Genomic DNA, 21,884 nt, shown 5'->3' on the forward strand with positions numbered 1-21,884 from the left:
GGACTTTTGTGTTTGGGATGATCTGTGAGTCAGTGTAAGTGTCCATTACAGCGCTGACTGACTGTTCTGACTGATTGATTGATTGATTGACTGTTTAGATGTTCTGTGTTAATGACGTTTGAGTGGGTAATTCCCACTGGGATAACAGCCATTCTGGCATGCTCAAATCTACATCTATTTTCTCAATTTTTTTCCATAATGTTTTTTTTAATTGTCATACAGAGACAGACAAGGATACAGATAAGCGCTACTTAATTGGTGTATCAAGATGCATGAAGTCTAGACATGCACGTATATACAGTGAACTCAAGTTCCAGTTTTGAAGTTTTAAGTCAAAGAAAAAGAAAAAAGCAAAACGTCAATAGTCCTCCAGTGCCTCCCTCTAGCCTCCCCAACCCTCCAGCCCTCTAGCCCCACCCCACCAGCCCTCTATCCCCGCCCCACCAGCCCTCTAGCCACAGCCCTCTAGCCCTGCCCCCAGACCTCTAGCCCCACCCCCTAGCCCCAGCTGCCCAGCCCTCCAGCTGTTCTAGAAAATGTAGAAAACAAGTGTAGGCTTTTCAACTTCTCCAAACTACCTGTAACAGTATTGGATCGGGGTCTAGGTCTAGATTCAGGATCTTGGATAGAATATTCAATATCTGGTTTCTGGTTTCTGCCTCTGTTGAAATGTTTTAGCTGCCAGAGTGCGCTACAGCACAGATGTGCCCAGGGACTCAGCAACTGACTGCACTCAATTTCTACTCAATTTACACTCAAAACTTCAGCTACAATAGTGCAGTGATGTATTTTTCCCATTTAAAAGAAAGGGAGCATGCTCCAAACGTCTGTTGTTTTCTGTCAGCAAGTCAAACAAGCAGAGATGCAGCTCTGATGTAAGCTGAGCTTTCTTCTGTCAGGCGTGGTAAGGAGAACTGCTAAATGCATCCAATCTCTCTGAACCTGAGTAATTTACGGTTAAGGGCCTTGTTCAGGGGCCCAACAGTGGCAGCTTCAGTGCCTCTCTGGTCAGGACCATAAAATTGTAGCAGATCCAGATACTATCGCAGCGCATCTGTAACACATAATAACATGTAGTGGCATCTGTAACACATAATAACATGCAGTGACATTGTAAAACATAATGGCATTAAGTGACATCTGTAACACATAATGGCATGTAGTGACATCTCTAACAAATAATGGCATTAAGTGACATCTGTAACATATAATGGCATGTAGTGACATCTCTAACAAATAATGGCATTAAGTGACATCTGTAACACATAATGGCATGTAATGACATCTGTAACACATAATGGCATTAAGTGACATCTGTAACATATTGTGGCATGTAGTGACATCTGTAACACATAATGGCATGTAGTGATATCTGTAACACATAATGGCATGTAGTGGCATCTGTAACACATAATGGCATGTAGTGATATCTGTAACACATAATGGCATGTTGTGGCATCTGTAAGACATAATGGCATTTACATCTGTAACACATAATGGCATGTAGTGACATCTGTAACACATAATGGCATTAAGTGACATCTGTAACATATAATGGCATGTAGTGACATCTGTAACACATAATGGCATGTAGTGATATCTGTAACACATAATGGCATTTAGTGACATCTGTAACACATAATGGCATGTAGTGACATCTGTAACACATAATGGCATGTAGTGGCATCTGTAAGACATAATGGCATTTACATCTGTAACACATAATGGCATGTAGTGATATGGTTTGTCCGCATAATCTGAATTTATTAAGTGCTTTGTATATATCTGTGACAGCATCGTTCCAGCCCACTGGCTTTGCTTCGCCCAGACTCAGGTCCCCCTCACCTGAGTACTGATAAGATACACCTGTCTCTCATTCCAGTCACCCTTATAACATCCCAGTTTCCCACCTCCAACTCGTGAAGTATTGTGTCCCTATATGCATGCCGAGCATTCTTTGTTCCTTTTGATTCCCCTGGCTTTTGACCTCCGCTTCTTCCTCAGACTACGTTCAGACTACGCTCAGACTACAGACTTCGTTCCTAGCCCTTTGGATTACTCATGTTTATGCCTACTGACTACCAGAGGGAACAGTACCCTCGACTCGTCCGAACCTCCTGCGTTGACGACTGCTACTCATATCCACCTCGCACCTATTCCTGTCAGTGCCAATAAGCTCTTGTAATTGGATCCTCACTTACCTGTTTCTGGGAGTTCGTTACAGTATCCCGCAGAGAAGATGCCCCGCTCCACCTGAGAGACTTTCTCAACTTTAATAACCATGTGCTCAGAATAATAAAAAGATGCCTCCTTGGTAAGAGAGACTGAGAGACTATAAAGCACAATATGTTAAAAGAGAGTGAAGTGAACCTCATGACCTGTCGGGATCTCATCTCCACCGAGGCCGGACTTTGTACTAATCTGTTTGCACTATTGAGTACTTTTCCTAAGAAGCACTTTGCTTGTACAGCTGATGAAGGACTTCCTGTCTGAAACATCTTGTTTCTCCAGAAACTCTGAACTTCTGTAACGTGGAGCGAATGATGGACAGATGCAATCGCTGAGAAGAGCGAGATTTATTAGGAGAAAATCTATGCGCAGAGTCATCACAGCCGTCAATAGTCAGGGAGCCTAGATGAACAGTATTAGAAAATGGTAAGAGAAAACTAAACACGAACGAAATGCAAGGAAGAAAATATAAAACAAAGGCAGGCCCTGGGGAATGGGAACAAGGAAAAGAAAAATTTGTGTGTCTGTGAGAGAGAATTTTATTTTCTGAGGTTTGCTGATTTTGCAATAACAGGCCAGTCTGAGCGCATCACCACACCAAAGTTTTCAGTCTACTAGACTTTCACATAAAGAGCTTTCATCTTTACAAGCTACTCTCTGTCTGCCCAGACTGGCGCTGCCCAGCTGCAGCTTCTGTGCCCTCAAACGAGGTGTAGCTCACCATTAGCAGTTCAAATGGAGGCCAAAAATTTGGTCATGGTTGAAGGCAGAGCTGAACGAGTGATTATGAGAGACCAGGCTAAGCGTGTATGATGGACGCCAGTTCGCTGTATATATATATATATATATATATATGTGTGTGTGTGTGTATATATATATATATATATATATATATATATATATATATATATATATATATATATATATATACACACACACACAGAGATTTCAGGTCAGTAACTGCAGTGAAAAATAATGAGAGATCTTGTAGCTGTAGAGATAGCAGAGATGTATAGTTTCCAGAGGTCCTTCATGAGATGCGCAATAAAAGTACTTCTCTGTCAATCAAAGATAAATGACCATTCGGATAATAACTGATACTGTAGCTTGCAACTGGTGTAGATGTGCTGCATGAGAATGTGCTAACACAGCCACTAAAATGACCATGGATCTTTCCCTGCTAGTTATCACTCCTTAGGCATCACTTCAGGAGGTGTAATCAGGATGTATAAACCAAGAGAAGGCACGCTTATCATTTTGTTGAACACCTTTGGACCATCAGAATTAAGGATTTGAGGTTTCCAGTGGCAAGGCATTTTAATGGTGACGGACAGTGCACCAGTGCACAATGCATCCGTGTGCATTGTGAGTTGTTGCTATGGCAGCAATGAAATTACAAAACTCCAAGAAAAAGAATTGATCTACACTTTTGTAACTTCATAACCTCGAGGTGTGTGTGTGTGTATCTGAGCGCACACACAAAATTCAAAATAGCTCTTGCTAGCTAGTTTCTAATTGTCTGACACTGAGCCTGCGCATGCATGCCTTCATGCAGGTGTACATATGTTTAAGATGTGGGTGAGACCTTCTCAGTCATATTGCTAGCATGTGCTATTTTTAATCTCCAGCAAAACTCCCACCTGTTTAATAGTCTCCACATATAAACTCTCTCTCTCTCTCTCTCTCTCTCTCTCTCTCTCTCTCTCTCTCTCTCTCTCTCTCTCCCTCCCTCCCTCCCCATCTCTCTTCTTTGCAAGTCATAACAACATGGCAGCACATATGATTAACCAGATTGCATAGAAATATTTAGTGCTCAAATATATGTCGAGTTAAATCTTGGAAGTGTTCTTCAACATGTTGCTATTGCCGTGGCAGACGGAGAAGTGCTGATGAAGGATGAAGGAGCTTTAGACGTGTGGCCGTCTGGGTGAGGTCCTTCCCCCAGAGCAGTGTGAGATCCAGAACCCTGGCCTTCACAATGCTTGATATTTTACAAGATTCCTTTACAAGTATAAAGTCATAATATTTCAAATCAAATCGAAAATCAAAATTGATTTATATAGTACTTTTTACAACAGATGTTGTCACAAAACAGCTTTAAAAATGTCCAAGTCCAAACCCCCAGTGAGCAAGCCAAGGGTTTTAAGTGGTGACTTAAAACTCCCTAGAACACGAGGGAGAAACCTGGAGAGGAACCAAGACTCAAAGGGGGCCATCTTCCTCTGGCTGAATATTTGAAGAAGGAAAGATATTACAAAAAAAAAGTAATACCAGAAGTAATATTTTGAAAATAAACTAATTATAAATTCATATTTTAAGATGTATATTTTTGTATTTCTATATGTAGTATTTCAAATCTTTTGGTAACCTGCTCACCATTTTATGATATTTTACCTTCACTGCTTGTTTGCTGTGTGGGAGTCTTTTGAAAGTCTTCGTCTTCAATAAGAGAGCTGTTCTAGAGCAGAAACACTATTCTCTGGTTCTTTTTCAGTGTGGGAGCTGCAATATTCTAACCTATACTTATTCCAGAAACCAAAGCCGGACTTTCATAAGATCCACAGCCTTAATGTGAAGCCTTCATCTTACTCATCTCAAATGTGTGGCAAAAGTTGATATTGACACACTCCTCAGTCTCTCAGATGCAGCACTGAACTATAGTGAACCCTTTGGCCTGTGAAAACTGCCATTTTAAGATTTGTCTGATTATACATAGGGAATGTTGCCTAGCAGGTAGTGTACCGGAGCGTGCTGAGAGTGTGGCATTACTAATGATCATGTTAGCTAGGGTTGATCCAAAATATTCATGAAATGAATCTGTTGTTTGTCAGGAACCTGTATGGTTGTGCACACACACACACACACACACACACACACACACACACACACACACACACACACACACACACACACACACACAAAGAATCAACTATTCTTTCCACTGCATCTTTCTGTTTTCCTGTTGTCAGCAGGTCATTGAATAGTATAGTGTACTATAGTATAATAAAGTGTACTTTAGTATAGTATAGTGTAGTGTACTTTAGTATAGTGCACTATAGTATAGTACAGTGCACTTTTGTATAGTGTAGTGTACTATAGTGTAGTGTACTTTAGTATAGTCCACTATAGTATAATAAAGTGTACTTTAGTATAGTGTAGTGTACTTGAGTATAGCATACTATAGTACAAAGTATTATAGTATAGCACATAGTGTAGTGTACTAGAGTACAGCACACAGTATAGTGTACTATAATATACCATAGTGTGGTATACTTTAGTATAGTGTACTATAATATTGTATAGTATGGTGTGCTTTAGTATAGTGTGCTATTATATTGTATAGTGTACTTTAGTATGGTGTACTATAGTATACTATAGTGTACTTTGGTATGGTGTATGGTAGTATAGTATAGTTTACTATAGTATAGCGTAAAGTATACTGTAGTATATAGTAGAGTATATGATGATATACATTAATTGACACAATTTGCTGATGTATTATATAAACAACGATTGTTAGTCTCGGTTTCTTTTTGTAAAGCAATAAATATGTTTATAATTGTTTAGAATGAATATAATTGTTTATTCTTCTTGGCAAAATGTAAGCAGACTACAGACACACACACACACACACACACACACAAAGCCACAGCAGTCTGCATAGCAAGATGAAGCCGACCAGATGTTTACAGTTTCTTACAGTCGCTAACATCCTTTTGTCCAATCTTTAGCCACATTTTCAAACATCTAAACACAGTTAATGCAACATCCATCTGTTTGAACTGTACCATTAACACAATTAGCAAAACATCCATCTGTTTGAACCACAACATTAATAAAGTTAATGTTGTTTTCTAAGGCTATGCAGTCAGTTAACAGGTTTCTAAAATGCTTACATTTTCCATATGTATAAGCTTTTGCAATAATAAAATGATGGATCTTTCTAGTCTCATTTACAAATCCTTGCACACATGATGTCAAATTAAAACGGAATGCTCCAAATATAAATCCAGTAAAAAAAAAAAAAAAACACCTTCTGCAACAGCAGCAACTGGAAATCTGTATTCAAACCGCTGATGAGAATTTTTGAAAGAACAGATCATTGATATATTGAGAAATAGCTGTCGTACGCAATATAAAATACACCGAGCACAGCTGATTTTGTCAGTGACTGGGACTTATCCAGGAGCTTGCTGGATCGAGTGTGGCCAATGACATACAGGAGCAGAGAGTAAGATGCACTGCAGAGCGCACACTGTCCACTCTAACCTGGCCAAAACGCGTTGGTGGGAAAGGCACATCGTTGGGAGAAGGACCACCATTGAGGTGGCAGGTCAGAGAGGAGCAAACATCAATGTGTGCTGCAGTCTTGAGTGTTGGTTTGGTCCCTACAGGACTAAGCTCTTTTTTATTTTTTTATTTTTTTTTGGGGGGGGGGGGGTTGGTTACCTCTAACCAACAACAGAAAGAGAACAGGTGGGAGGCATGTCGTCATTACATGGGACAGTGTAGCATTCCACATTCACATGCCATCATAAACTGGTTTGGAGTTCAGATTTACAGACATCTGTACAGTCCATTTTTACAGTCAGGAAAGATGAGGGTGGAGGAGGAATCGGGACACCATCCCCGATTCCTCCTCCACCCTCACGTTTCCTGACTGTAAAAATGGACTGTACAGATGTCTGTAAATCTGAACTGTAGAAATGTCTGTAAAGCTGGACTTTTGAGATGTCTGTAAAGCTGGACTTTAAAGATGTCTGTAAAGCTGGACATTTTTGTGGGTTTTTTTTCCCTCCTTTCTGTGGCTTTTTTCACTGTTTTGTGTATTTTATTTTTACACCTTTGGGACCAAAGGCCACATATGTTGGATTTTTTTTATTAGAAATGCTCATTTCACATTCAAGCAAAAAATGGAGTGGTTTCCAGTAAAAAAAAGAACTTATGAATTATGAAAAAATTATGTATGTTATAATATCTGTTGTTTGTTGGTAGAACTGACACCTGAAACACAATGCGGTTTCTGTAATGACATCCACTGTTAGTGTTCACAGTCGTCCTTTGATTGATCATATGTTTCTCTTGGATAGAAAATGTGTTAGTGTTTTGAGGCAGGTTTGCCATATTTTGATAGAGTTAGTATGTGTAGAGAACGTTTGGTTTTCATTTTGAAATGCAGAGCTGGTATTTAATGAACAAAATGTGGTTTTGTCTCTGTAACTTTAAATGGAGTGCAGTACATCATTATACTGGGGTTATCACAAAGAATAGGAGAACCAAATAAACGATGTATTCATTCAATAACCACACACAGTAGGTATGGCCAAAGTAACCTTCGTATTTCTAATTCTTCACATCATGACATTTGTTTTTGACAGGGAGGTTTAATAGACAGTTAAGACTCCAGGGAGAAGAAGAGAAACAAGGGATGAGGACAGGTAGGGAATGTGGACATGTGCAGGTTAGTAACTGTTGCAGCACTGTGCAGAAGTGCACAACGCGCATACAAATGAGCGAGGCGTTAGCTGCCCTGGCTCCCGGCTCTCAAACCGCAGCCTCCGTACGTGCCTTGACAATGACCACAACTTGTGCCAGACCGCAAGAAAGCAACATCTGGAAGTGGAGAGTGGCTGTGGTGGATCTCGCTGGACCCGCGGCACCTGAGACGGTGTCCAGCAGACACGCAGTATTGTCATGGTAACCTAAGTGTTCAGCATACACACGGCCCTTTCATGGTAACCTAAGTGTTCAGCATACACACGGTGCTTTCATGGTAAACTAAGTGTTCAGCATACACACAGCCCTTTCATGGTAAACTAAGTGTTCAGCATACACACAATGCTTTCATGGTAACCTAAGTGTTCAGCATACACACAGCCCTTTCATGGTAACCTAAGTGTTCAGCATACACACGGCCCTTTCATGGTAACCTAAGTGTTCAGCATACACACGGTGCTTTCATGGTAAACTAAGTGTTCAGCATACACACGGTGCTTTCATGGTAAACTAAGTGTTCAGCATACACACAGTGATTTCATGGCATGCTGTAGTTGTTCATCTCTGAGCTCAGGGAGGACATCTCTGGAGGAATCTTAGGATGCCATCATTTATCTCACTCTTCCCTCAACAAAACAGGCAACAATGTGAAGATCATGTTTTTTCATTTCTCCAGTGCCTTTAACACGTCTCAGCCCTGTCCAAAGCATGCAGGTAGATGCCTCCTACAAGCTCCTGGAGTTGTGACTACCTGACAGATAGGTCACGCTTTGTACGGCTGGGGGGCTGTGAGTCTGAGCAGGTGATTAGCGGAGAGCACCACAGGGGCTGAACTCTCAACTTTCCTCTTCACCTCAGGTCTCTCAGATACAGCAAATTTCAGAAGACTCTGCAATCTTGAGGTGTGTCAGTGGTGGACAGCAGACTGAGTACAGAGGACTGTTAGATCTCTTTGTGGCATAGTGTGGAAACAACCACCTCATTTGAAACCAAGACACAGGAGTGTAATGACATTTTATTTAATGACATTTTTGCACTATATTGGACTGTTTGCACTTGTGTAGCATGTCGTCTGTTGCACTGTTGTTTTGTGTTGCACCATGGTCCTGGAGGAACATTGTCTCGTTTTTGTTGTGTACTTGTATATAGCTGAAATGACAATAAAACCTCTTTGAACTTGAACTTGAACTTGAGATGCTTGTGGATTTTAGGAGGACCGGTACTGCGCTGAACACCACTTCCACCCTGTGAGAAGAGGTTTTGGTGGTGGAGAGCTGGACAGGAGATTTAACACACAGGCTGTCCACAGGAAGGGACAGCAGACTACTCGTTGAGGAAGCTTAGGTTCTTCAGAGTGTGCAGTAAGATGTGTACCTTCTATCAGTCTGTGGTGGAAAGTACACTTTTCTTTGCAGCCTGTTGGGGAAGTGGTATCAAAAACAGAGAGCTGCTCTGTAGCCCCTGGAGATGGTTGTGTAGAGATCAGAATAACGGACAACAAAACACACGCCTTACACACTCTACTGGACAGCGTGTGTTCAGTATCTACTGGAGGATGGCGGCGTGTTCAGTATCTACTGGAGGATGACGGCGTGTTCAGTATCTACTGGACAGCGTGTGTTCAGTATCTACTGGAGGATGGCGGCGTGTGTTCAGTAAGGCTTCTTCGACTCTGCTGCAGTAAGAAGTCAAGGAAGTCAGTCCTGCGCACCACAAGAAGTATATACAGTGACTTCTGTGTCTACAGAGACTCTCTGCGTTTCTAATAGACAGGGCACATCACTCAGCACACTGAATATTTGCACTATGTTTGTGTTCTATTTGTGTCTTGTACATCACTGCTGCAATAAAGAAATTTCCCCTCAGGGATAAATCTCTCTCTTATACATATATACATATGCACATATATACACATACATATATACACATAAACATACACATATACACATACATATATACATATACACATATACATACATATACATATATAGAAATACATACATATATACACATACATATACACATATATACACATACACATATACACATACATATATACACATACACATACATATATACACATACACGTATTCACATACATATACACATATATACATATACGGTTATGTGCAGAATAATAGCATTGTGGATAAAACAACTGAGAAAAAGCTCAGTCCTCATAATAGCATTTATTTCCATATACACAACGCCACTCGGAGCACTGCACATTCAATTCCAAATGAAAACATGAACAAAAAATCAAATTTTGAAACTGAAAATGAAGAAAAAAGAATAATGGGCTGTTAAAAAAAAAACAGCAGTGTCAGTATAAACAGTATAAACTGAAAGTTGTTCACAGATTTAGTTTTTCTATAGATCACTGAACTAATATGTAGTTGTATATACTTTATTTCTGAAAACTGCTTTACATCTGTGTGGTATGGCGTCAACTAACATCTGACACCTGCGAACAGATATTCCAGCCCAAGCTGACTGGACTACATTTCACAGTTTTTCTGCATTCTTGGGTTTTGCACCAAAACAGCATTTTTGATGTCACGCCACAAATTCTCAATCGCATTGATGTCTGGGGATTGGGCTGGCCACTTCATAACATCAATCTTTTTGGTGTGGAACCAGGATGTTGCCTGCTTTCTGGTGTGTTTGGGGTCGTTGTCCTGCTGAAACACCCATTTTAAAGGCATTTCTTCTTCAGCATAAGGCAACATGACCTCTTCCAGTATTTTGATATATTCAAACTGGTCCATGGTGCCTGGTATGCAAAAAATGGGTCCGACTCCAAAGTATGAGAAACATCCCCAAACCATTATGCTTGCATGTCCATGTTTTACAATCTTCACAGTGTACTGTGGCTTGAATTCAGTGTTTATGGGTCATCTCACAAACTGTTGGTGGCTTTTCGACCCAATAAGAACAATCTTGTGTAGGCATCTTCTAGTTGTTGAGGTACTCACAGGTAACTGAAGATCTTCTTTGATTTCCCTGGAGTTGATCATTCGATGCTTCTTTGCCATTCTTGTTATTCTATGATCTACTATTCTATGATGGTAGTATTTCTTTTCCTACCACGTTCTTCCGGTTTTGTTTGCCATTTTAAAGCATTTGAGATCATTTTAGCTGAGCAGCCAAATATTGTCTGCACGTCTTTATATGTTTTCCCCGCTCCAATGAACGTCTTGATCAAAGTTCTTTCTCCTTCAGTACAACGTCTGGAATGACCCATTTTACTCACTGAGCAAGGGCTAAAACCAGCAGGTACATTTGCTGCCCTCCTTCTTTAAATAAGGGCCATAATTGACTGTTTCTTCATAGAATGAATGACCTCACTAATTGAACTCCACATTGCTATTAATTTGAACACGCCCCTTTCATTAAATCAGTCATGACTGTTGATTCTGTTGGTTTCCCATTATTGGCTACAACTATTCTGCTAGAGTTTGCTTCACTGCGTGTCTGAAACCTGAGACTTCAGTAATGTAAAGCTTTGTGCGATAAATTTTCGTTTCAAACCGAATTGACAAATTACCAAAATGAGGTCTATGTAGCCGGTTCCTGTGGTGGTGTGATTCACGTTTCTCCTGGGCCAGGTGTGAAAGGTGTCGACCTAGTTTTTCAGGTTTCAGAGGAATGATTAATTAATTGGGTAATTACCAAAACACTCAAGTCGAGTGTTCAGAGCGCTGAAGCTGTAGGTTAAAAATAAAATGCTAAGTAATAAAACTCCAACTCTTAAACGCAGATGTGACATCCGTGACATTGTCATGATGCCTGTAACTGTGATTCTAATACATGCATATGCAAGCATGTGGAAGAAACTCCACTCAGAACCTATGTCCGCCCTAGCCTTCAAATCAAACGTTTAGAAGGACGTGCTTCTTTGCTTGCAAGAATATTAGTTTTCTCCTGCTAGATGGGAGGTCCCTGATTCAAAGGTTTCCATTTTAAGGAGAGCTACAGCACATCACTATTATAAATCTGCACAAAACATGCGCTACAATTACAAGCAAAAAAGACTCCAGCAAGTTTGTAAGTCAGTAATAGCCTCTGGAATGCTGCTGACCCAGATCAGAGACATTCTGTTGGTGGTGGCTTTTATGCAACTTTTTTCCGAATTCAGCAAGGTATCATTATTGTAGCTCTCACACAGGTGGCCTGGAATGCTGTGGTAAGTGAAATCCCTCCTAGTCAGGGGATGTCTGGCTCAAATCCCAGCCAGTGTTCCCACAAACATGGGTGGAAGGCTGGTAAGTGTGACATCAGATGAGGCAGTGTGGCTGGAGTGTGCAAGACCCTCACAAGGGGATACTGACCGTGGGCTTTCTGTAAGAACGGAAAATAGGATTATGGTTCCAAATGAATAGGTCAACTTGATTTTAAAATTTTTATTAAAAATTTAAATAATTCTCCAAATGTTCACAAAATGCCTTGAAGCAATTTGTCATGTAGGCACTGTGCCAGGTTGTTTAGGTGCCCTCTGTTGTTGAGTATGTCCTGTCTGGGGAGAGGGTTTGTATTGAAGAATGACACCACCCCCCTCAGGAGGCATCCTCTCTGAGTCACTGGTGAGCTCATTTCCTGTCTTCCAGTCCAGCTAAAAGTGTAGTTTTTATTTCTCGACCCGAGTACACTTGATTCTATGTGATTAAGCAGCCAGTGTGAACAATCTCCACCATCTACAGTCCAACACCAGGATGTAGAGTAAAAACATGTGAAGTAGACACATGCCTGTATGTACCTGTGCGCTGGATTCATTTTCCTTCACCAGTGCAAGATTTTACCAACTTTTACACACACACACAAAAAAAATCAGTTTCATTTATTTGGCAGTCTCACTGTTAAGGACCGAGTCATATTTTCATGTCAAAATAATATGAAAATATGACCCAGATTAAATAAAGAAAAAAAGTGAATTTTATATGATTTGAGCACTGGTGAATGCTTTCAGCTCTTAAAAGGTTAAAGTGATGGATGAATATGAACTTTAAAAAAACTGATCTACAGATGGATGGATGGTTGTTCAGTCCTTTAGTACGAATACATGAGATTCAGGTCTGGGTGAACGGCCATCAGTTCATATGTACGTTAGTTTAAAAGAACTTGACACGAGCTGTGTGGCGTGTGTCTTAAATCATCACTCCCAACCCTCCCAACCCACGGCCATGCCTGCACACGCAGTTCTCAGCTTCACTCGTCTGTGCTGATGACCACAGACCTCATCATTTCAGTGGAGCCCCGCGATTGATCACAGAGAGGACCGACGGCACTATCCGCTACCGCTTTGTCTAGGCACCAAAGACTGGGGGAGGGTAGAGTCAAGGAGATGGGCAGCGCTGGAGGAGAGACCAACCACGCCTCCTGAGCCAGACGGCAGCAGCTGGCGCGTAGATGTCTTTGAGCCGCGGCGTTGGCATGGTGTTCCTCACTCCCTCTTGCAGCCGCCTATCCCATCCTGCCGTCTTTTCTCAGGGAGCGCAGTCTGTGTGAATAAGCGTCAGACTGGCCCAATGACATTTTAAGGTAATGATGGAGGTTGCCATGGTTACAGGATGCTGACATGACTCATTCTATTGTGTGCTGTGCTCCAGAACACCCCAAACTAAGGGACATGTTCCAAGGAAGGGATTAAGTCTAATCTCAGACTAAACTTCAATGCCACTGGTGAATCACCAGGGAAATCTGTTCAGTCTGGTCTTGGTCTTAATATGGTTCTGGGAAACCAGCACTTAAACGTCTCATTTTTGGCTAGGTTATATACACACTTTAGATGCAATAGATTTTAAAAATCTCAAATAAAACAAAGCACCTAAAATGCAACTGAAATTGATTTTTATATACTGGCATTGCACCATTTAAAGAGGTAATGGGGAGATTACAAGGAGCAAAAGTCTTATCATTTAATGTAGTTGGCAATATACTACTAGAGCATCACAGAGTACGTCATGACCTCTGGGGCACAGAAAAGAAAATTGAATCAGAAACCATCTGTGCTGCTCTGAAGAGAATGCAAATGTTTAAAACCAGCATCATCTCTGGCATAAGAAGCATCCTGAGATTGAACCTCTGCACAAACAAGAGCAGGAAGTCAAAAGTGCAGAATAGTTTTTATTAAACGTACCAGTAAAAGGCAGAAGGGCACCGGTGAGAGGCTTAGAAGGTCCCTTAAACATACAACACGGCACATTAGAAGATCAATTAAACATACAACACGGCACATTAGAAGATCTCTTAAACACACGATCTAAATGTTCTAGTTCATCATAGGTTTTGTACCACCTGTCTGTATGTTGGGTCATTTTTCTACTTTGCTCAATGCACCAAAATGAACAAACATGCATAAGGGTGCATTTTACACTACATGCTGTGTGAAATATTGGAATAGTTGTTGTATTTTGAGGAACTGGAATTGCAAAATCTATCCAGGCCAAATCAGAACAGTGACTGCTTCAAAAACAATACTCTAAAAGCTACCAGGCACTGCCTTCGTCAGACAGTGACAATGGTCGATCAATCGGTCAGTCGATGGTGTTCATCCCCCCCGGCCGTCCACTGACAGTTTGTTCAACTCTCAGTCACCGTGGTAACTCTTGAACTACGTAAGAATTTAGTGCGCCAAAAGAAATCTCAGCGAAGCCATAAACACACTGGGACGTGTGGAAGACTTTTGTAAAAGGCTCGTTTTGGAGAAAGAACCTATACCCATTTATATATCTATTATAGTGTTATTGTTCCATCTTGTGACTTTTGAAAACCAAAAAAGAACATTTACAAGAGTTCCATCATAAGGACAGATTTAATAAATAAACAGGAGCAGAGAAATACTAACACGAGAATTTGAACAGCGGTGCAAGTTGAGGCTGTTATCTCTGATGCATACAAGACAGAAGGACGACTCAAACAATGCACAAAACAGTCATTTATGTTGAAGGGAGAAATAAATACAGAGGCTGGAAGAAAACGAAACAAGTGCAAGGTTTTCCATTCATATCACCATTTCCTTCATATTTACTGCTAATATCCATGTGAGGGAAACTGCTCCTAGTTGGAGGAGAAGGCAGGACTTTTGTTCATTCAGCAGACAAACCGACCGATCAGCATCCCTTAGCTCAGAGGTTCTAGCTGCCAAGTTGGAAGTCAGACCATCCCAAATCTAACACACAAGTGTCTGTAATGATCGTGATCGTGAAAATGACTCATTTAAAAGGGGAGAGAAAAAAAAAATCCTACAAAAACAAAACATTTGGTTGTGTCCAAACACAGCCACTATCCCAGTGCTCAACAACATTCAGGAACTAAATAACAATTCAAAACTTTTGTTTCCCCTGGGCCCCAAGGCCAGTGTCTAAATCTTAAATAAAAATAACAACTAAAATTACAACTTGGTCTTCAACTAAAAACAGTTAAAAATCGTGTCATTCCAAACTCGGACTATATCGGGACCCACTCTTATTAAACACATGAGGAAAAGGTGTAAATATTTGAACTCCAATTCTGCTCCTAATCTGGATTTTTTTTTTTACCATGTTTGAGTTCAGATTAGTCAACCCTCAGGTGCTGAGTGGTGTCAGACACTACACACGAACACAGGTATTATACCTGACCAGTATTAAAGTAGGTAAGGTATTAAAGGCACTAAGGTATTGTACCTTAATACTGATACCTGACCAGTATTAAAGTAGTTTCAAAGCACCTACACGAATGCCCTGCATTATAACAGTACTTTTTTGAGAGAGAGCATGAAAAAGAATACTGTCCGCTGAGCACTGCAGGGTGGTACATCTGCAGGGGGAGAGCTGGAGCAAAACGGATCAGGCTGGAGTAAGATCTGCAGGAACCTCACTGTGGACAGTAATGGAGTCCCAGAACCAGAGGTCGGCTCAGACGGTAACCCCTGACCTCTGCCTCACACTCTCCAACACACTCCAACAACACATAAAACCCTCACAGCTACTGTGTTTGCACAGTAAACTCTGACAATCATGAATAAATAAGACGGTCCATCGCCGGCCTCCCCAACCTCAGTCCCTGTCTAACAATACTACACTCAGCAACCCCTGCCACCACGGCATAAACACGCTCTGGGTTAAACCTAAACAGAACCATTAAAGAAAGCAAAATGACAGCGAACAGATCCTTGCGCACGCAGTAGAGCTGGGTGATTAGGATTAGTTGCAAAAATCTCCGGAAGAGCGTTCGGCTCTTTTATCATTTCATGCCCCCCCCCCCCGTTACATCAGTCGTTCGCTTCAACATGCCGCCTCCCGTCACTTTCTGCTGCCTCTCATGCGGCAGGCCACGGCCGTGATGAGGGCAGCCCCTTTGCCACTGCCGTCTTCTGACTGGAGCAGGGTGACGTCGCACTGGGGCGCCAGGTCTCGCAGAGTCTCCCGCATGATGGCAGAGAAGCTGCAGAGACACAAAGATGAGACCTGTGTGAGATGAGGGTTCGTCAGTTGTCATGGTGATATTGCAGCGATCCAGAGAGAGTACATTTATATGTGACCATTTGTGCAGAAGGATGGTGGACAATGACATATGATCTAAGGAAAAAACGTTTCAAAGACAAAGATGTCATTTTCATTCTTTTAGGGGAGGGGGTTGTGTGTGTGTGTGTGTATGTGTGTGTGTGTGTGTGTGTAAATATACAGAACTTCAATCCATTCCAATTTCACACAAATTCCTAGCACAAAACCATATGAAGCTAATGAATTCTGAGTATCAGACCAGCACTTTTTCTATAGCTCGTAGATGTCCATGTTCAAATAATAGTAATAATAATAATAAATTATCCAGTCAGGCTGACTGGGCCTCATTCTTACCATTCCTCACACAGGTTTACCGTGACTACAACACGGTTGTTTATTTAGGCCAGCGTCTTGCCAGGAACGTCAGTAGGAATGCTTTTTGCATTTTTTGGAAGGTTTTGCAAGCTAACTTGGCAATCAACATAATCTTAGCGGTAATCAGGACATCCGACAATTAGTTTAGTCACAATGGCAGCAGCTGCAGCAGATGTGTAGTTTAGCTCAGACAAGCATGAAAAATCTTAAACAATAAAATCTGAGATAATTATATGCAAAAAGGGTATTTTTGGCAGATGAGTAAGAACAAGTTAACAACATGACCACCCAGTGTCAAGTTCTCTGGCCGTGCAGTAACTGGCGATACAGAGTCCAACGTGACATTTCATGTCTCATGCAGGCCGAGTTGACTAGCTGGAGAGACGAGTGAGACTGCAGCATTGTGGGACACGCGCTGGACTAGCAAACATGACTGAGTCCACGTCACAGCCCATCATATACCACTTGTTAACGTTTATCTTAATGTGTTAATACTAGCCTGTATTTACATGCCCCGACATGTGTAAACAATGTTAGCCAAAACAATGCAGTCCAATATTTAACCGTCATTAACGGTTCATCAACATGTTTTAATATAACCAAGGATAAAACCTAGGTTGGTTTTTAATTGTCATTTAATAAAATATAGCCATTGCAATATGTAGGAATATATATGTGTTTTTCGGTTCATCTCACAACGCTCATGGGTGAACCACTTAGCAAGCAGAAATGACCAAGCCACAAACAAGCAAACAAAAACAGGAACGTGAGCTGCCTCGCTCGCGTTCAAATGCAAACCGTAAACGCCTCGTGCCTCCATGACACTCCACCTTCAGCCCCGCCCACTCCCGAGGCACTTACTGCGGGTGTAGTTTATAGAGAGTTCCGTCCACCCCCACCGTGACGCTGAGGTTTTGGAGGCCGCGGTTCTGCCGGATCCGTTCCACGACTGCGGCCAGGCCGGCTCCGCACAGCTGGGCGGCCCGGCGCGCCACTACGCTGCACACCTCCTTCACCAGGATGCTGTCATCGCACGTACTGCTGGTCAGACCCAAGTGCTGCAGGATGGAGCGCACCTGCCGCAAAGCCAGCCGGTCACTGGAGGGGCGGGCCCAGAGAGAGGGGCGGGGCCGAGAGAGAGCGCGAGACAAGGGGGAGGTTAGAGATCATTAGAGACCACACCATTATAGTAATTTAGAGCCTAATGAAACTAATGACTTCAGACTGTGAAAGCTGCAGCCAAACAATGTTTACAGCCCTCCGGCGTTCTGATGGGAGACAGAAAACTAAAATCATCTTTATCTGCTAGTGCAGACAAAATGCAGAATAATTCATTACATTGGAATAAAATTTCTGGTCACACACACACACACACACACACACACCTCTTTTCAATCCCTTTCTATTTTCTTATCTCAATTATTCAATTATTTCACCTCATAGTCCTTCCTAAAACACTGGACATTTTGTTGATGTTGGTGAAAACATCAACACAAAAGGTGCATATTGCCTTCCCAGGGTAATTTGGGACTTAACGCTGGTGTTTCATTAGGAGAGGTGTCCACTAAAACAAGATACAGGGTTTTTTTGTATTGCATTATTGCTTCATATACAAATTCAACACTGTTGATAATAAATATCACCAACAGCTCCATATATTTGTCTTTTTTAACTTTAATAAAATGTATTTGTAACATTTTATTTTTTGCTAAAGACCTTCTTGAGGTGATAGACTTTGGATGTAATAAGCTTTTTATTCTTCTATAGCTGATGTGAAGCACTTGCTGCTGTGTGTGTTGTGTTGGCTGGCACACACACACACACACACACTTTGTGCCTCTAGTACAGCAGTACTCGAACCCCTACACCTTAAGAATGACCACTAGTCACTTCAAAGCACTTAAATAATAACTTCCTTCACTTCTCGAAAAGAGGGAAGAAAATTGTAAGTACTTTCATTGTGTTTTCCCTGACAGGGTTCTATTGGCATATTGGCCTCCTTAGAGCTAATATACGAGTGTAAGGATTTGTACCATTTTACATTTTTGGCAGATGCTCTTCTCCAACGCGACTTACAAACGTGCTTTTTCATTTCCTCATAAATACATCCTAGTACAGTACAGTAGGTTAGAGTCCAAGATACAAATGATCTAGAATACTGTAGAAATACAGGGATCACTGCTGATGACTAGAAGTGTGAAATACATATAAACTCTATAACAGACAACAATCAGTGTAATAAACAATAAGTACTACAGTTTCAGTTAGTCAACATAGGAGCAGCATCAGTGGTCATTTAAATATTCCACAAATAGACGGGTCTTCAGTCTGCGTTTGAAGACTGTAAGGGACTCTGCTATCCGGACAGCAAGCGGAAGTTCATCCCACGAACTAGAGTGTCTGCTAAATGCTGTGAATGTAACGTGCTCAAACACAAACCTTTCGATCTGGGAAAGGAACTTAGTCTCGAAGATACCACGAGTCTTGAGTCTCTCCGAGAGCTTTCCACGAAACAGAAGTCCTTTAGCAGTGAAGTCCAACAGAACATTCCTCACAATCTCCCCCAGATACATACCACTGATCATCTTCTCAAACCTGATATACACACACGAAACAATATTTGCATGAATTAAATCATTAGCATAAAAACATTTTAACCGCTGCAGTTCTAACATTGTAACGAACGTTGGTTCATTAGTCATTACTGCACTACTGGCCCTTACGGATAGTTCCAGAATGTGCAAATGAGGCCTCTGACACATTGGTGATTGGTTACTGTGTGCTCAGATTATCCGGACCAGACTGGTCTCACCTGGTCCAGATGAGCATCTGTCTGGGTGCTGACAAATCTTTGCCCTCACATGGTGCAACAAGTGAAAATTATTTTGAGTATATTTTTAAGTGTTGATGTATGGAAATTATAAAACACTAAAAAAAAGGATTAAATCAGTGACTATCAAGAAATGAAGTAATACATTGTAAACATAAAGTATACACTACATCTTAAAGGTGGATTACAGCTAAAATAACCAATGAGAACGGTCTGGGTGATTTTCACGCTGACGTGATTGTTGGGTTTGGTCGTTAAAGGATTTCCAGGTGGGTTAAACCATGAGATGTGTGGACTGGCGTTCAGGGTGGGACTGGTACCTCTGCTTGCCAGGATTGGTGGAACTTTCATCCACGGCCCTGTCGAATGGCGTGCAGAAGTCATCGAGGGCGCCGTCGTCCCCGAAGGCGCCCCACTCCATGTTCACACACATACGACCCTCATCACCCTCCACCAGCTCTAGGTTCCGCATCTCCTCCATGTAGCACGCGTTCGTGCCTGTACCTGGAGAGATCGCACGAGGGAATCCACACACACACACGTGACCTGAGGTCATACAACAACCTTAAGGGTTAGATTTGTTTGGATTACCAATACTGATATTTTATTTCAAATGTTGTTTTTTGTATGTAAATATTCTATGAAAATGACTAATTGAAAAATTCCTTTTGCATAAGTATTCGACCCCGTGTGGAAGCCCAAGATATTGTTCTAACATGACACAGTTGTCTTACACTGCAAAAAAAAAAAAAAAAGTTTAAATCTTGATTAAAAGTAAGAAATTTCTCATTTTGAGAAAATACTCCTGTTCTCATATTCTAACATAATAGATTATTTTGACCTGTTTTAAGTAATTATATCATCAAGTACAGTTCTCACTATATTTGACAGGTAGTGTTTATTGCTAAACGCTGAATGGTGTGTATGAGGGGAGGAAGAAACCCATCAAAGCACAGATGGAGTGTCACAGATCTCAAAGTATCTCAGCTAGAATGTGGAGTTCGTGGGCAGACGAGACAGAAACAGAGGTCTTTCCAAACACTGTGTGTGCTGCAATCCTCACACACACACACACACACACACACACACACACACACACACAAACTAAAGGCCATCGGGGCCTCTAGGGTCAGAGGGAGTAAAACATTGTGTAGGGGTGCTGAGTCAGTGAGGGGCTGAGGCAGGAGAGGCAGGAGACTTACCCACAATAAGCCCTACTTCACAGCGGGGGTCCTCATACCCACACGTCATCATCGTACCGACCGTGTCGTTCACCACCGCAACCACATCCAGGTCGAAATCCTGGCGCCACGGAACACCAAAAGAGGGTGAACCAAAGAAAAAGAAATGCAAAGAAACCAAAAGCGGAGCAGAAAATGCCAAAAGAGGGGAAAAGAATTATGGGAGGGGAGAAAAGAATGAGCAAATTAGATTGAATTAAAAATCAGTTTGACTTCTTCAGCTACAGGTGGCATTAAAAGTTTGAGTCATTTTGCTCTGGCGTGTGTTGTGCGCGCGCACGCACACACACACACACACACACACACACACACACACACACACACACACACACACACACACACACACACGCACACACACACGCACACGCACACGCACACGCACACGCACACGCACACGCACACGCACACACACCTCCATGCGGTGGATGGCGTCCTTCAGGAGCGCGACTACATCTTCGCCCTCACAGCCCGTGGCCTTGAAGCCTTTTGTCCAATTCAGCAGAATTCCCTGCAAAAGATGTTCACTCTCTTGGGTCAAAGGTCGTTTTGTGTGTGTGTGTGTGTGTGTGTGCGCGCTAGTTAATTTTGTGACGATGCATATGTACGTCTGCATATGTGTATCTGGCCATTTGTAAGTGGAGGCATGGGCTTGCTCACGCTTGGCTCTTACAACCATGCATGCACACAAACACACACGCACACACACACACACACTTTAATGCATATGAAGTGCACACTGGTTGTTTTTTCTCTGATAGACGATGCTGATCTTACAATAAAACAGTGACCCTCTTCAACAGTTCTACTAAACCAACCCCCTTCTCCCACCATGTCCACCACCCCACCAGAGGGCCAGAGAATCCTTTCCCTACACCGCCTGACCAGCAGTCCCCCACGGGAACGGGTACACTATGAACTTTGACCTTGAGGTAATAAAGAGTGTTTACAGGGAACAGAGGCCTAACAGTGCATTAGACATTAATAACATAAAACACAAGGGAGTTGAGAGTCTTTGTCTTCTCAGAATGATTTACAGGGCGGCAGCCTCTGCAAAGGATCCTAGGTTGGCTTTCCTGGACCGCGGGGTATACGAGATATACGACCTCTCAGGAGGCTTAGGATGGTACAGAAAAACAATCTTCTTTAGGACAAGTTTAAGAGAAGTCTTCTTTTGGAATGTGGTGGTAACAGTTCCAACTGGTGTAGGGGTTGAATATCAGTTTGTTTATA

At 41.8% G+C, this 21,884-nt stretch overlaps 1 protein-coding gene across 1 annotated transcript in view; it reads right to left on the reverse strand.

Moving 5' to 3' along the window:
* Positions 1-13,835: 13,835 nt before the first annotated feature.
* Positions 13,836-21,884, reverse strand: part of hk2 (hexokinase 2) — a 34,763-nt gene continuing 26,714 nt past the window's right edge. The window contains exons 13-18 of the mRNA XM_035529712.2: positions 21,067-21,162; positions 20,616-20,715; positions 19,734-19,917; positions 19,023-19,178; positions 17,445-17,681; positions 13,836-16,149 (exon numbers count right to left, since the gene is read on the reverse strand). Of these exons, the coding sequence (XP_035385605.1) occupies positions 16,008-16,149; positions 17,445-17,681; positions 19,023-19,178; positions 19,734-19,917; positions 20,616-20,715; positions 21,067-21,162 (915 nt within the window). The 3' untranslated portion in view covers positions 13,836-16,007. The remainder of the gene's footprint in view (positions 16,150-17,444; positions 17,682-19,022; positions 19,179-19,733; positions 19,918-20,615; positions 20,716-21,066; positions 21,163-21,884) is intronic.

Source organism: Electrophorus electricus, chromosome 5, assembly GCF_041902795.1.
Source record: "Electrophorus electricus isolate QZ-2024a chromosome 5, ASM4190279v1, whole genome shotgun sequence".
Lineage (NCBI taxonomy): Eukaryota > Metazoa > Chordata > Actinopteri > Gymnotiformes > Gymnotidae > Electrophorus > Electrophorus electricus.